Below are 16464 nucleotides of genomic sequence, written 5' to 3'. Positions count from 1 at the left end.
CCCCAGAAGTACCCACTTTCCTCTCCTGGCCAGCGGCAGCCAACAGCTCTTTCCACTCTCCAGCTGGAGACATGGCCTGGTCCTTGTCTGACGAGCAACAGGGACCGAGATGAGTATTGTTTAATGAGAGGGCCCTTGGCTAAGCAGCCATCTTCCATCTATCCCCAGAGCGCCCACTCTTCACACTGAGCCAGGAATGGGTGGGTCGCCCCACATCCTACACCCCAGGGACCATTTTCTCAGACCTAAGACAAATACTGCATACCCCAAAGGAGAAGGGAAAGTGGGACAGGAGAACCCAGCATAGAAGCAGAGACCAAAGAGAGCTTTGAGATCAGAATTCAATTCTTTAATACAAAATGCTTTTTTTTTCTTTTAAGATATATCTGTATTTCTTTGTTGCCGTTTAAAAATAAATATGTACTACGGAATATCTCGGAAAACTGCACTAGAGACAAAGACGTGATGTTAATATCTTCCCCCCCCCCCACAATTATTACGGATAAACAGTAGCACCAATAAATAAATGATAACAAATATTAAAATTAAAAAAGGAGAGAGATTTAGTATGTAGAATTCTCTATTTTTTCTTGTTTTGTTTTTACATATAAAAAACAGAATAGCAATGTCTATTTTATCAGAATCACATATATACATAAACATATATATATATATATATTTATATACAAACACAAGTTGCCAAATATATATATAGTATGTAAATGTATATTGAACTTATTTCAAAGGAATGTGTGTTGGGGACAAGGGAAGGGCAGAGCTGAGTGTTAGCAAAATTAAATATCTTCTCAGGACAAGCAAGTGACTGTCACCGATCTGGGAGAGAGAGATTGGAAACAGATTTCATACATACACACACACACACACACACACACACACACACACACACACACACCAACACGCCAAAAAAAAAAAGTACAAATAAGAGAGAGCAAGCGATACATCTTATAAATAGTTGAAATTAAATATTAACCAAGAATACTGAAAAAAAAAAAACCCTACTCTTTAATTAAATTAACTGTTTTAATTTCTAATTAAAAAGGGCTATTAAATAAGTACCATATATAAAACACTTTCTTTTTTCTCTGCCTCCATGAGGGGCTTACGGATCCTGCCCCATTGCTCTGTGCCTCGGGAAGGGATCGGATGGGGGAGGGTTAGCCACTCACACGCACAGCCAAGTCTCCTGGGGACAGAATTAGTGGTTTCAATGGTCTGAGCACACAAGGTCCTCCTGGGCTGTACCCAGGAAGTGGGGTAGGGAGAAGGAGGGGTTCCCAGGAGGAGGAGCCATCACCAGGCCTCTTCTTCCACCAATATGTCTTCTCTTTACCGGGACACCTCCCGGACACCTCCGAAGTGGAGGAGAGAGCTGAAGGCTGGAGGGGGCTCCTGGTTCTTCCAGGCAGTGCCCAGAGGGGCAGGGTGCTCTCTTTTGCAGCATGCAGTGGGGTTCCACAAAGCATGCAAGTCCTGAGGCTCCCCAAACTCCTGCTTGGAGCCAGCTTCTTTGTCTCTTATCTGTCATCTATCTTTCTGTCCTCTTGACTCAGGGCCAGGGATGGGTTTGTCGTGTTTCTGGAAGTGAGCCGATATGCCCCCGTGCCCTGGCCTTGCATGTTCCCTGGCAGGCAAAAGAACTTCGGCCTCCATAAGAAGGACAAAAGACCACACCGGAGTCTTTCATCCCATTGTCTCCCCTGTCAGGATCCGAGCAGGGACATTTCTCCTCCCAACTCAAGTCAGCAGCAGTCAAACGCATCCAGTGAAGACACCAATAACATTAGCAAAGTTAATTTAAAAAAAAGAATATATATATATTTTATATATAAAACATATATATTTATTTATATATATAATATATATATATGTGTGTGTGTATGTGTGTGGGTGTGGGTGGGTGGGTTGTGTCTACAGGAATCCCAGAAATAAAACTCCCTAATCTTCCGGGCTTGGTGATTTAGCAGCAAGTAAAAGAAAATGTCGAATCCAGTTCCACAAGGGACCGTGCTTGGTCACCTGCCCGGGAATGCTTCACCCGGAGTCTCGCCCTCCGGACCCAAAGTGCTCCTCGAAGAGTCTCTCCTCTTCCTTCATGTCAGGCTTTCTGGATTAAGGACTGTTCTGTCGGCGATGGTGACGGTGATGGCGTGGTGGCGACATGGTTAGTCGGTCTTTCTGGTGAGAGGTCTGGTTCCCGAAACCCTGAGGGAGGCTCCTTCCTGCAGCCCGGCTCACCGCCTCGGCTTGTCACATCTGTGGGAAGTGGCAAAAAGAGGCGGCAGGGGGGTTAGGGCCACAGGAACCAGGCCGGGAGACAAGCAGCCTCCCCCAGGCCTGGGAGCCCATGGATTCCCGTAGGCTGGTGCCACAGGGGCAGAGTTCCCAAAGGTGTAGGTGAGACAGAGTCCCAGTGGAGAGAGAAAGAGAGAGAGAGAGAGAGAGAGAGAGAGACCCATCCCTGCCTTCTAAAGATGGCAACCTACGGGAGACAAAACAGACAAGGAAATACTCACAAAGCAACAAATGAGCAATTACCAAAGAGCAGGCCCTTGTGTGACATTCCACAGCACACAGGTGATAGGGTTAGGTGTAGTTAGCTGGGAGAGAGTCCCTGCAGGATTTTCAGTTCTTACTCTAAGGTAGGTTTAGAAGAATAGACAGGGCGTGGGAAAAATACCTTGACCTAGGCCACTGACAGAGGCCCACCCACAGGGATGTGCTCTGCCCAAGGGGGTGGGGAGGACAAGTAGAAAGTTGTGAAGCTCCTAGAAGGTAGAAAACCATCTATGCTCCTCACACCTCTCTCAGCCTTAGCTTCCTTCCACCTTGACCGGCCTGGCAGCTGTAGGCCTAGGGGTGGGGGGTGGGGGGAAAGGGAGGTGGGGCCTACCTGCCTTTTACCACATGATGTCTAATTTAGACTGAGGACAGACAACTCAGTGACTTTGCTCCTCCTGTTGAAGCAGAGGGGGGTCTCCAGAACTTTCTCCTCGTGCTCCTCCTGCCCCTGGCTGGTTGCTTTGGGGACAACCTGAGATCACGGGTCCTAAACCCAGTCTTGGAAATGCAATTCCCAGACACGGGGGAGGGGGGGGGGGGGGGGGGGAGTAGTGGACCTCTGGAAGTCAGGTGACTTCAATTAGCTCCCAGGTCATTCTAGAAATTCTACAATGCAAAGGTCTTTCTCTTGCCTCAAACCCTCTGGAGAAGTGATCCCCTTCACCCAGGCCTCGTGTTTGGAAGAGTCCTTGTCACGGCACTAACACACCAGTGTTTCACAGGAACAACTTCACGTCAACAACCAGGACCTAGTCCCTGGTGATTTTTGAGTACCCACGAGACACAAGAATGCAGGTGGGGAGGGGGGCATATGCCGAAGAATCCTTGCTCTACCTGGGGGGCCTGGTCCCTTAAAAGCTTTTTCTCCGGAGGTGACGCTCACCTTAGGATAGGCCCCACTGGTATACACACCCCTGTGAGCTGCCAACCAACAACCCTGTGCTCTTGAACTCTCCCACTAAATGTTGTCACTTACAATATTTGCTCATGAGCTTGACATTTCCTTGGTCCACATGGACAAAGGGCACGGAGTACAGACACCTGGGTATCCCAGAAGGTTTGTGAACCAGGCCCAGAGTCACGTCAGGCGCTTTCCTGCAACCTCACTGGAAGCATTTTGAAACGTGAAGGCTGTCCAGGATTTTCACCCTTGCCCTGACTGATGCAGGATAAGTTACCTGGCATCCTCAGAAGTATACAGAAAGAATTTCTCATCCTAAACCAACAGCAGAGGCCCGCTTTCGGGAAGCCCAGTCTAAGGAGGACACGGTCTGTCTGTCTGAGGGAGCCGGCCTGACTTCAAGAAGCCATAGTCTTAAGGGGACACAGACAGCAGGAGATAAAGCTCCAAGCGCAGGAAAAAGTACACTGAGTGGTGAGAGGCCGGCTGTGCAGGCTCTCAAGCGGCAAAGGTACAGCCAGGGGACATTGTTAGACATCATTCCATACCCAGAAGGGCTTTCAGGCTTTAGCATTTGCACCAAAGATAGAATTAACAACATCAGCACCAACAGCCTCCGCAAGCAGCAGGACCACAGAACACAACACACGGCTTGCGTCCACACCATCACATGAAGTCACAGCAGGCTATCCATTCAGGCAACCAGGGCCATCTCAGAGCAGCCCTGCCAGGTCAGACTGGAGCCCAAGGCCCCACACAGCCTCAGGAATAGAGAAGGCAGCAGCCACCACACAGGCAGCTAGAAGCTTAGCAAGCAGTTGGCCCCTCACAAGCGTGCTCTCTCTGTCTCTCTGTCTCTCTCTCTCTCTCTCTCTCTCTCTCTCCCGTGTCTGCAGTACCCCTCTCTGACTCTCTCGCTCGCCCTCTGGAAACCAACCTGCAAGTACGTTCGTTTAACTCAAGCTGCCTCGCCTTGCAACGCGAGTCTGTGTTTTTGCAGGAACATTTACACGTCTGCGGATCTTGAACAAACAAATGCTTTCTCCGCTCTGAGCAAGGCTCACAGTGACTGCAAAAAGGCAAAAGGAAAGACATCTAAGCTAGAGCGTCAGCAGAGAGAGAGAGAGAAAAAAAAACACCCATGCAACACCCCCTAACATGTCCACAACGGCTTCCCCACCCAGCTCGTCGGCTCCTAGGCCCTTTCCATATTCTGGAAAGATCCAAGCGCTCTAGCAGAAGACAGAAAGAGAGTGGCAGAAAGACGCAGCGCTGGCAGGACATCTGCCTCCAGGAAGAGGAGGGCACAGGCGGGCAGAGTGCAGGGAGAAGGCTGCCATAAGGGGCAGTGCTGTGCCCCTCGAAGACATGGCCCTATCTTGGGCCACAGGGCCCCAACTGCTGCTGTGCCCAGAATACACCTTGACTCTTTACCTGCTGGGGACAGTGATGAGTGGCCTATGAGACCACCAGGGTACCTTCTCCCTGGAAAAGGACCCCTGCCCAGACCTTCCCCCAAGGGAGAGGGCCTGCAGAAGGCAAGGCAAATCCAGAGGCATTGCCCACCAGCTAGGCCTCCAGAGCCCACCACAGGCTCTAACCAGAGGGAAGCCACCCTAGAAGACCTCTATACGGTAACCTCAGTTGGGCTGGAGTACAGAGGGCTTACCCTCCAGTCCAGGCATCAGATGGGAAGGGGGCGGCCACACAGTGCCTCATGCACTCAGGCTTCATCCTCGTCCCACCACAATCCGCTCCCCACCATCATATCCCTGAACTCACTCCACATCTGCCCTCCACCCCACCCTCACCCTCCAGTCATGTGCAGGAGCCTAGAGCAGTGGAAACCAGTTGGGTGAGAGGGCCCCAATGCCCAGCACCCGTGCCAACGATGGCCCCGCCACCAATGCCCAGTGGGTGAGAGAAAGTCGGTGCCCAGCCAAGCCAGAGTCCCCTCCCTGAATTGGCTGCTCCAGACCTACTCACCTTCCACCCACCCCACCCCGAACCAGCAACGCCACCACCAAGTGTACCCATTGGTGCCATTAGTGGAGTGAGAGAGAGAGAGAGAGAGAGAGAGAGAGAGAGATTGAGGCCAGGAAGAGGGCAGGACAAGAACCAGAGGGGAGCTGAGGGGTGGGGTGGGGGTGGGGGTGGGGAGGCAGGGTTAGAGGAACTGCAGGCGATTGTCTGGAGGCCAGGAAGGCCCCAAGGAATTAGACAGCAGCGGCACCAACGTACACGCTCCAGGATTTAAACCGGGATTTCTTGCGCTTTCGTTTTTGACCCTTTCCCTTTCCTCGAACTGATTTTCTGGAAAATATAAAAACAGAAACAGACAGAAGGAGAACGAGAGGGAAGAGAAGAGAGGAGCATATGAGGAAGACAGAGAGGCAAGAGCAGGAGACCCGTAGGCCACCCTAGTCACTCCCTGGAGCAGTCTCCGGGAAGGACCTCAGGCATGGGCGGCCGGGGGGGGGGGGGGCACGGAGGACAGCACACACCCTCCTCCTCACTTTGCCCACCATAGGGTGGCAACCCCAGCCCCAGGCGGGGCTGTTGAGTGAGCAACAGGCTGTGAAAGGCTGTGTCATGTGGCCCCTGGTCCCAGTACAGTTAGACCCTGAAGGTCAGGAGGTAATACAAGGTCTAAGCCAGACTTTAAGGAGAAAAGGTTAGGAGTGGGCAGCGCTCTGAAACTTCCTCCTTCATTTCCAAGTGTGGCAACTGGAGCCCCTCTGGGGGCCCTGCCTCATAGTAGTATCCTTGGTGAGAGGGAGCAGTTAAGTTACTAGAGAGATGGCATAAAAGCCGGGGCAGGACTCGGGGCAGCAGCTGCCCAGCAGTCATCTGGGATGAGAGATGGGGCTGGCTGGCGGAGTGTCCTCAGAGCCCAGCACTGATGGCAGGACCAGAGGAGGAGAAGGAGCAGTGGTGCAGCATGGGTGTGTGATTAGGGGGCCATGGGAATTGGCAGAGCCTCTTCTTTCCAGCTTGTCAAAGCCTGCCACTAGACTCTCTTCCGAGCTCAGGCAAGCCCTACCACTCTCCCTGTGGGCGGAAACAGAGCTGAGGGGGACAGGATGCAGCCTGCCACCCTCCAGGGAACCAACACTCTCTTCGCTTGCCTGTCTGCCACAGAGAAAGAGATGGGAAGAAGGGGCCTGAGGAGAGGACAGCTCTGTCCTGCCTGGGAGAAAATCCTGGAAGGGTGGAAGGAGAAAGCTCTCCACACTGGGCTACTCTCTCACTGGAGCATGGCCTCTCTCTCACTGATAAGCTCCCAGACCGTCCCTCTGGCAGATACAGCAGTCCTGGAATCTGGGGGAGGGGGCAGGGCTTAGGGAGAGGCATGGGGACTTCATGTCCCCCCATATGGTAGGGCAGACAGAAAAGTGCAGCGGGGAGGGAAGGGGGTATGGGTGTTCTCTCTCTCGATCTCTCCTTACCTGCAACTTCATTTCCCCAGCGATGTGGGTCACCCTCCCATCCTGACCTGACCTTCCACAACAAGCAACAGGAAGCCTGAGCAAATGGCCACCACCCCACCTCCTCCCCAGCCACCCACCACCACCACACACACACTAAGAGAGCTACCTCTGCTACCTGCCCCACTCCTACGGAAAACATATACACACCAAGAGATCGCCTGCGACCTAAGAATCCAGCAGGGTGGACAAAGATAGCAACGCCAAGGCTCCATCCTCTGATACAAAGAAATGACCCTCTGGCATCAACTCCCTCTCCCTCACTCTGCTGTGGGTGCAAGTGTCCCCAACAACCCCCCACCCCCACCCACACTGAAACAGTGAGTTCTGGCCAGGAAGGACCTGAGCCCCAGAGGACAGCATCTTCTTCGGGGCTGGGGGGCAGAAACAGCAGACTCCAGGTTAGATTTCTTCGTCATCCTAGATCCATAAGCCTGAAGCCGGCTCCACCTCTCTGCTGTCACTGGATCACCACCCATACGATGCCCCAAACCCACTGAGGCCATCAGAGTACCCAAGAGAGGAAGCTGAAAGCCCCAACCCGAGACAAGTGGAAAGAAGTGCTAACATGTGATCACTTACTTCTCTGGCTTTGTTCTATCTTTCTTTGGTCTGCAATGGGTAGAGAAAGGGGGGAAAAAGACACAGAGGAATTAAGATGACAACAATGGCAACACGGTAATAACTTAAGGTGATGTTTCCGATTTAGCAATGCTATCTTAATCTTTCTGCATCATGACAAAGTTGATCCCTACAATGTTGTGTGTGGGTCGGGGGGTGGGGGGGAGGTTTACACTGAGTTGCTGAACCCATCTTCTAGAGGTGAGGACCAGCGGCTTGCTGAGGTCAAATGCCCACAGTCACACAGTTACTAACAAGTGTAACACATTCAACTTGCTTCAGAGCAGGCACCAGCTGTGTGCTACCTAAGTGTGAAGCTGGGTCCTCACCTGCATTCGCATCTGCTGTGCTGTAGGAAGCTCATCTCTCCTATGTGCTGGCTTTGGTGAGGCTTGATCCGCATGATCTGCAGAGGGAGGAAGCAGATCACAGAGGTTAGTGACCCAGCCAGCCATACCCCTATGGGACACCCCGGGGCTCCTGCTGTTTCAGCACCCAGGGGTTCTATTGAGCAGGGATAGCTGGTGGAGGCAGGGGGACCAGGGCTCTAACAGCAAAGAGCCTCAGGTCACCCCAACTCCCCCAACCCTGCTGACCTTAAGGAGCACCCGTTCTTTTTTAGAGCAGACATGGCTGCAAGGGTTGGCCAGGCTGGGAATTCAGGTCCTGGATTCTCACCATCCTTCTTCATCCCCTCCCAGGCTTCACCCTGACCCCTAAATGCTACCTAAGAGCTACCCACCCCATGTTACTGAGCTCCCCCCCACTCTCCACCCTGTCTGGGCCCAGATCCACCCATCACTAGGCAGCACCCCAAGACTGGCTTTTTAACTCTGCAAAGCCCCTCAAGCGGGGGAAAGCCTTTGGGCTCTCCCGGAGAAAGAGAAGAGCCTTCTTGTGGGCAGCAGCTCCCTGTTGAGCTCAGGGAGCAAAGGTCAGCAAGGCAGAGGAGATGGTCAAATCATGGAGAACTTCGGCAGGGAAATACAGAAGTGCAGGCAGGCATCTTCTTCCCCAAGGTAGAAAAGAACCCCCTCCCCCCCCACACACACACCTCATCACCGCCAACCCCAATTCAGCTCCTCCTACCAGCTGTTTCCCAGGCAGAGGCCCAGACAACCTTCTAATGGCCCTCCTTGTAGCCCCCGCCCTCGAGGAACCCCTGTCCCCTCTGCCACAGGCGCCCACCTGCATGGTGATGTTGCTCTCCGAGGTGGGCACACACTCCAGGGCCTCGTCATTGCAGCAGCCCCCACACCGCATTAGGGGCACACAGGACGGCTTGAAGATATACTCTATCTCATCGGGGTACTCCTGGAAGATGTCCACCAGGGTCTCAATTGGACGGCAATAGCTGCGCTGGTAGACGTCCATGAATTTCACCACTGTGTGGGAGGGATGACAAACGGGCAGGTTGGTGACACAAAAGATGGCCAGACTCTTCTCCAACGAGCTTTGTAAGACCATTCCTCAGAGCTTCCATATCCGGTAAGTTCTCCCCAAAAATCTAACTGAAGCTCTCCTCCCTCATTTAGAGATCTAGGTCCAAGGGAGGTGGCCTGCCACATCTGACTCTCTTCCTCATTGTAACAGCAAGTTCACACCAACAGTGACACCAGAGGACAGTCTGAGTGTGGGTACACCTGCTTTCCACTTTCTTCTCACATCTATGGCCCTCACACCAACCAGGCCAACAGCCACTCGCCAAACACATGCTGGACAGCACAGCAGCTATGCACATACATACTCTGCCCCTGCCCCACACACCACCCAAGTTCCCACTAAGTACAACCAGGACTCCATTTTAGAAATAGGGACCGAGCAGCTCAGAGAAAGTCCGTAATCTGCCCCAAAGGCCACGCTGCTGGCAAGAAGCAGTGAGAATGGTCTACGACAGCCAAGCCTTCCAACACCTACATCATGTGCAAACACAGAAGCTTCGGGAGGCCCCCGCCAGTTCCCCCCTCCCCAGACTTCAGCTGAAGACGAATCAGCAGGTGGCAGTGGGCAAGCACGCCACACAGGTCTGCCAGCACTAAGAACCTCGCCCAAGAGAGCAAACTGTTTGCATCATGGAAAAAACAAGAGCTGCCTCTGTACCAAGCATTTCTAGAAGCTGGCTTGGAGGGGGACAGGGGAGAGACAACTTCCATGAGAGGTGCAAGGGCATACTTCAGGGCCAAGGAGTAGGGCGTTAGAGCATATAGGAATTCTCTGGAACACCAAATGGTGGCTCAGCCTGCCACGTCTGATCACACCTCTAAGGCTGCCCCTCAGAAGCCCGTGCCTGAAGTGAGCGAAGGAACAGGAGCCCACACAAGGGCCCAGGCTCTGCTAGCAGTTATTGTGACCTTGGGCCTGGCCCTCCAACTGGCTATCTGTAGAAGCGGGTTAGCCTGACCTCTAAAGACACCGGAGTGAGCAGGAAGGTGGAGGGAGGGAGCTCTGCCTCTCTGCTAACTCTGAAAACAACTCCTCTTTTCTAATTCCAGGTGGCAAAGTTTGGAATGTCACCAAGGCATTTTAAGGTGCACGCTCCAGAGACTACACACCTCCTCCCTCCCAACCTGGGGCCACAGCCAAACCTCCCTTTTACTCTTCACTAGGGTCCTTCCCCACCACCACCACCACCCCTCAGGAAAGTAAAGAAGACGGACAGGTGGCTGGGGAGAACCTGGGGCACCAAGGGAAAGGTAGCGCAAATGGCCACAGATGTCAAACAGGAAAAGTAAGCTGCCACCCCATCGCCTCCTTCAAGGGTTTCTCTTTTCTATCTGGACAAACAAGCACAGAATTCTTGTCTACCTCCAAAGAGTTAATATAGAACACAGCCAGGAGAAGAAAAAAAAGTACATGAGATCCGATCTGAAAAATTCTTTTCAAGGCAAGTCTATATTGAAGATGTCTAACCCAGAATTTCTTTTTTAAACTAACCCTTCATCTTGGCTGGGGCAGAGGTGGCACTGGCTAGTTAGTTAGCAGCCTCGCGCAGAAAGATGTGACCTAAGCAATGGACGGGGACAGGAGCCGAAGGTAAAAAGACCTAAAAGGAGAATTATTTCCAAAAAAATACTTCTTAGAATCCCCAAGGCCCACAGGAGGTGGAGGAAGTGCTTTGGCCAGTACTCATGGGAGCCTGGCCCCTGCCCCCAAAGAGAGCGGCATGCTGCTTAGGGCGTGTGCACACATACACTCCGGCATCAGGCTCTCGTGGTTTTCCTTATTTATGGCAGACAACCTCTTCTCCATCAAACAAAGACCATTTGTCTTGCTTCTCCCAGACCACAGAGCCCACTAGGAAGCAGAAGGGGGCGGGTAGCGCTTTGGAAGTAGGGGCCTGTGAGTGGCAGGGGCCAGGGAGTGGCAGAAAGCCAGGCCCTGAGCCAGAGAGAGGGCTCCTGAGGGAGAAGGCAAAACCGGCTGGACATCACCAGCCTTCCTTGGCTGGCTCCGGCAGCCACACTGGATTTGGGTCAGGGAAATTAGCTTGGAGGAAGACCCCAGGGCCTTCCCTACTCAGAGGAAGGACACTAGGGGAGTGGCATCCGGCTGCAGCAGAGGCCACACTCAAAGCTGGAGAGAGCCAGGGCGTCCCCGGAGAAATGGGAGGAACCGGTACTCCAAACCACACTGGAACAAAAGGCAGGCGGACTCAGGGCTGGGCAGGGGGGCGGGGCGCCTGAGAGCTACAGCCGGCCCTCTGCTGGTCCTGCAGGGAAGTTCACAGCACCCGAATGCAATCTATGGAAGCTGCCACACTCGGAGAAATGTAAACTGAGGGCTTGGGAGTCCTATTAGGATGCCCTCCTGTCATGCCACCCCCTCCTCATGCCTCCAGCTAACTCAGGAAGAGTCACAGCCCCCACGAGTGGCCCACAGCTGAGTAGGAAGTGGCACTAAACATCTATCCTCCCTTGGGAGAAGGGGGTACAAGAGATACCTCCCTGAACATCTGGAAACCCTGAGCACTGCCTTCCTCGCCTGCGCATGCACGCGGCAGCCTTTCCAGATAAAATTTCCCTGAGAAAGCTGTTAGAAAAAGCAACAAGTCCTGTTTCTAGCAGGAAAGCTGAACAGAAGACACCTTAAGAAGCACAAGAGCTGAGCTCACAGTACCCGTGCAATCTTGATCCTCGTATTCCTGTGCTCTTCCCCCCTCCCCCAGGTCTGAAAAGGAGGAATGGGGCTTATCCATGCACCCCTACCCCGACCCCGACCCCCCCTCACACACACACAGACAAGAGCACGGGGACTCACCTTCATGGGCTTTCTGCTCTCCTTCTGTTGTGGGTGCAGCCTGGGACCACTGAGGACAAAACAAAGAGTGAAAAGCATTGGCAGAAGCAGAGACAGCCACAGGAGTGCAAAGGTCTGGCCACTGAATCCCTGACCTCTTCTTGCCTCTCTCTCCCAAAGCCCTAGCCCCAGCTCCCCAAGGCTTCCGAGTCAGACAGCAAGTCCTGCTACTCCAGCCTGCTTCAAGTCTGAACCCATGGAAGTTACAGACTAGCCAGGTGTTGGGGAGCTCGTGAGACGTGGGAGGAAAATGCCAGAACCCTGCCTTGCCCAGGCCCCCAGCACCTCCCCTGGTCTTACCCCCTTTCCTTTTTCTCACTGCCCCTGATTCCCTGGTCCAAAGCCATGGGTGTGAGTATTAAGGTCAAACAGGAGGACAAATTTGGACTGGGGCAGGAAGGAAGGACTGGGGGCGAGAAAAACAACATGGTGACCTTCTCTGCTGACATGACAAATACCAGGGTGAGCTGGTGCTGCGGGGGGGGGGGGGTGCAGAGGACCGAAGGGCACCACCTACCCTCCCTCCCCCACCCGAACTCGTCCCAGACCTCAGGACTACTCAGCACACCCACAGGTTGCTGCTCAAGGAGTGAACCGCTGGGAGGAAGGCAAGTCGTGTTTCCCTCCCACCCCGGTCGGCCTAAAGTCCCCCCCCCCACTACAGCTCCAAAGCCTGGCTAGCCTCCGGACTCCCACCACATCCCCAAGCCTGGGCAGGGCACTGTGTTCAAAGGTAGCCAGAGAAGCGCTCTCCCCCTCAGTTCTGCCCAGCTCCCAACGGGGTCCCCCACTCCACCCTGCACCTGAGCCCCCCCCCCAACCCACTTCATTGCCACCAGTTCCTTTCTACTCTCCCCAGAAGCTGTGAAGGACATCAAGAAGAGGCCATGTGGACCTGACAGTAGCAAGCAAAGGTTTCCTAGGCCTCCCTGAGGGTCTCCCCCTCCCACCAACTCCCCACAGCCACCTGCTTCCCACCTTTGCTCTGTCTCTTTCTCTTTCTCCACCCAACAGCAAGCCCATCCAGGGCCCTCAGCCTTGCCTCCAGGGCCAAGGTCAGAGGTAGCCCTTCTCAAGGGATAGCCTCCCGCTGCAGCTGCCTCAGGTAGGCCCTGCACCTCAGGCTCTCAACTACCCCCCCCCCATGACAGTCATTCTCCCTTAGCCCTCTAGCTAAACCCCAATGGAGAGGGGAACAGAAACTTTGAACCCCCCTCCCAGATGGCGAGGTTCTAAGCAGGGACTGGCCAGGTGCCCTTCTCTGGGGGCCTCTGAAGGTCACACTGTGGCCAGGCACTCCTGCCCCTCCTCCCCACATGGAGGCCCAGAACCAAGGCCTTTGTGCCAGGGTCTGAGGAAGTCTGGATGGTGGCAGGGACCCCCCTGCCCATCTCCTTCCTTCTGCGTCTGTTCCAAGAAGGCTCTCTAGCTGAGGGCTGATGGGAACGGGTGGAAAAGGACCCCTTAATAAGCATGCTGGGTGGGCAAGTTCAGAGTTAAACCACCTGCTCTCTGGGCATTGGATTTTGCCAGGACAAAGTGTGTGTGTGTGACATACTGACAGGGATCCTGCCTAAGGGGTGAGAAGAGCTAGTTCCAGGCTACCCCTGTCATAGCAAATATCAAGTCATTTTTCCAAAAGGGAGAAAGTGGGTGATGTCAGTCTACCCTTCGCTGACAATCCCCCGACCCCCCCCCCCCAACACACACACCTCAAAAAAGCTGAAACACAGCTCACTAGAGCTGCTGGGGAGGGGAAGGATGCACACCTTCACCAACTCAAAACTTAGGTTAGCGTTTCCACAAAGAACCTGAGGGTGGGCCCCAGCACCCCCACGTCTGACAGTCACCGTCCTTTTCCTGGACCCGGGGGCCAGGAAGGGCCCGATGAGTCTTCGAGAAGAAAAGGAAATTTTTAAAGGATGGGAAGGGCTTCTCTACACACCAGGCAGGAAATGGGGGAAAGGGAGAAGGGGCGTCGGGAAATTCTTCCTATCGCAAGGCACGGGTAGAAGTTGGGGACGGAGGAGAGGGAGTTTCTCCGGGTCCCGAAGCTGGGGATACCTCCAGAGGTCACCTTCCTCGCGGAGGGCCGGTGGGGGGAGGGGCGCCGCTCGTCGCCCGGGTCTCCGGGCTCCGGCAGCCGCAGCTCCGGGAACACGAGGCCGGCCAGGCCCGGGCTGATGTAATCGGCTCTGCGCCGCGCGCGCCCGGCCGGGCGGGGGAGGGCGGGCACCGCGCGGGACGCGAGCGGGGACGGGAGGGGGTGGCGCGGCGCAGGTGGCCCAACAAGCTAGAAGGGTAGGAGAGGGTCCCTGCAGCAATCTATCCTAAAACTTTTCCCAAAGTCACTGCAAGGGCCGAAGAGACCCGAACGGCAGTGACAGCAAAGCCCCCTCGGTCGCCCGCGCCCTGCCCCCTCCAGGATCTCTGCCCTCCCTCGGTCCAAGGTCCGAGCACCCCCAGGCATGCCCGCTGGGCTCCGGACTCCCGCCCCCTTTGCTCAGACTTCCAGTTCTCCCGGGACCCGCGACCCGGAGCAAACTTCTGCCGCCAGCCGCGGCGCAAGCCCAGCCCCCTCAGCCTCCTCCTCTGGCTCCCGCCCTCCGCTGCTCGGCCCAGATCGTACGTGCGGTGACTCTGGTGGGTGGGCAGGGCCCGCGTGGGCGGCGAGACTGCTCTGGCGCCCTCCCACCTAGCGCGCACCCCCTCCCCCTCCACGTACGACGACAGAGGGGGACGCCTCGCGCCCAGTGCCTAAGGACCCGCGTGGGGTACCAAGCCTCCACGCGCGCGCTCGCACGCACGCACGTCCCCAAGCGGGAGAGGCGCTCGCCACGGCCCGGCGACATCAGGCGGGCACGACCACTTACCTTGGCATGGTGGAGGTACAGCAGTAAAGCCAGGGTCCAGTGCACCCAAGAGAGCAGAAAGTTCATGGTTTCGGAGGCCGGTCCGGGGCCGGCGCGGCTCGCGCTCCCTCTCCGGCTCGGACTGCGAGGCAGCCCGCTCTCTTGCGCGCCTTGGCGGGCTCCTCTCCCTTCTGGAACCGAGGCCCGGGCCGGGGCCTGGGGCGCGCGCGCGGCTGGAGCACTGTCTGCGCACACGGCCGCCTCACCCGTCCATGAGCCCGGCTCCTGCGAGCCGAGCGCCCACTGCGGCCCCCTCTCCTCTTCCTTCTCTTCCTCTTCCTTCTCTCTCTTCTCGGGCCCCGGCTTCTCCAGGCCCGAGCTAGCACTTCTCCTAGCTCCGATCGCTTTGCCTCCTCCGGCGCAGACCACCGCTACTCCGGAGCGAGTAGAGCCCAGAAGTTGGACGAAAAGTTTCCGTGCAATCCCGCGAGCCCCGACCCCCTCCACACCGCCTCCGGGCGCGGGCTTCGGCTCCTGCCCGCGGCTCGCCGCCGCGTCCACCGTCGGCAGCCCGCCGGCGAGGAGGTGGGCGCTGGGGCTGGGGGCGGTGTCTGTCTGTCTGTCCGTCAGCGCGACTGGTCCGATGCAAGATCCCAAGGGGGAGGGCTCACGCCGCGCTCTGGCGGTCACCCCCAAAAGCAGGTCAGTCACTTTGCCCCTGTCCCTCTCTCTGCTCGCTCTCCAGCGCGCACTCTCTGACCGACCGGTCTCTCTCTTCCTCGACTTCTCTCTGGAGCTCTTGCTACCTCTTTCCTCTGCTGATTTGCAAAATCCGAAGTGATTTGAGGGAGCGAAGGAGCAACCTCCCCAAACCGTTGGCAGGATTTAAGAGGGGAATACGAAGCAAAAATAAATTAAAGCGTAAAACAATACAGATTTTAGAAAACGTTTAAGAAAAAAAAAGAGGTTTGAATATCAAATCCCAGAGCAGAGACTCCCTGGCTGGTGAGTCTGCTGAATAGTCTGCCTTGTCGCTGCGTCTCGCGACAGAGCTCCGCTGCCGCCGTTCAGCTCGCCCCCAGCACCACGGCCTCGCTGCAGCTCGGCTGCCCCAAGCCTCTGCGCTTCTCACCGCTAACAGCGGTGGAAAAAAAAGGAAATTTGGCCCCGCCCCCAAGGGACCCGCCCCAGACCCGCCCCGGGGGCGAGGCCAGACCGGGCCAGGCACCACCTTCCAGGATCCCCAAGGCGACCACTGCGAAATAGAAAGCTAAAACCCCCACCTGGGTTCACAGCCTGAAAATTATCTGTGCACCCCTTCAAATTAGGTCCAGGAACACATTGGGAATCCCAGAGTGTTGGGAATCAGGAGGAACAGGAATATGAGGTTATGTGCGTACAGGGTCTGAGAGCAATTGCCTTCCCAGGGAATATTGGAGAAGGTAGGGGGAGGTCGGAGGGCTGGCAGAGACATGTGAGGAGAGGAACACAGATTTGTGGGAGTCCCGAAGTGACCCCTGGTTTTCTCCCCCACCTCACATACACACTACACACACACACATGCACGCACGCACTCGCATTGACACATGCGTCCTCGCTCACGCAGACTCAGCTCGCCCAAGTTCACGATCTCCCCGTGGTGACCGAGCGCCCCCTAGTGACTACATCATGCACACCCCAACCCTGGCTCAAAGGGCTCGGATCTTGGGAAGAGGGTGAGAGTTGA

General features: G+C 55.4%; 1 protein-coding gene across 1 annotated transcript; it reads right to left on the bottom strand.

The window, feature by feature from the left end:
• Positions 1 to 1022: 1022 nt before the first annotated feature.
• On the bottom strand, positions 1023 to 15611 carry Vegfa (vascular endothelial growth factor A; the record flags this gene model as incomplete). Its single annotated transcript, XM_051152670.1, has 8 exons — positions 1023 to 2274; positions 4419 to 4550; positions 5723 to 5794; positions 7552 to 7581; positions 7920 to 7996; positions 8779 to 8975; positions 11848 to 11896; positions 14760 to 15611. Coding segments are annotated over 8 exons (1431 nt in total), but the record flags the coding sequence as incomplete, so codon positions are not given.
• Between the last annotated feature and the right edge of the window lie 853 nt (positions 15612 to 16464).

This window comes from Acomys russatus, chromosome 11 (genome assembly GCF_903995435.1).
Source record: "Acomys russatus chromosome 11, mAcoRus1.1, whole genome shotgun sequence".
In the NCBI taxonomy this organism is placed as follows: domain Eukaryota; kingdom Metazoa; phylum Chordata; class Mammalia; order Rodentia; family Muridae; genus Acomys; species Acomys russatus.
This window is presented reverse-complemented; position numbering and strand designations above follow the sequence as displayed.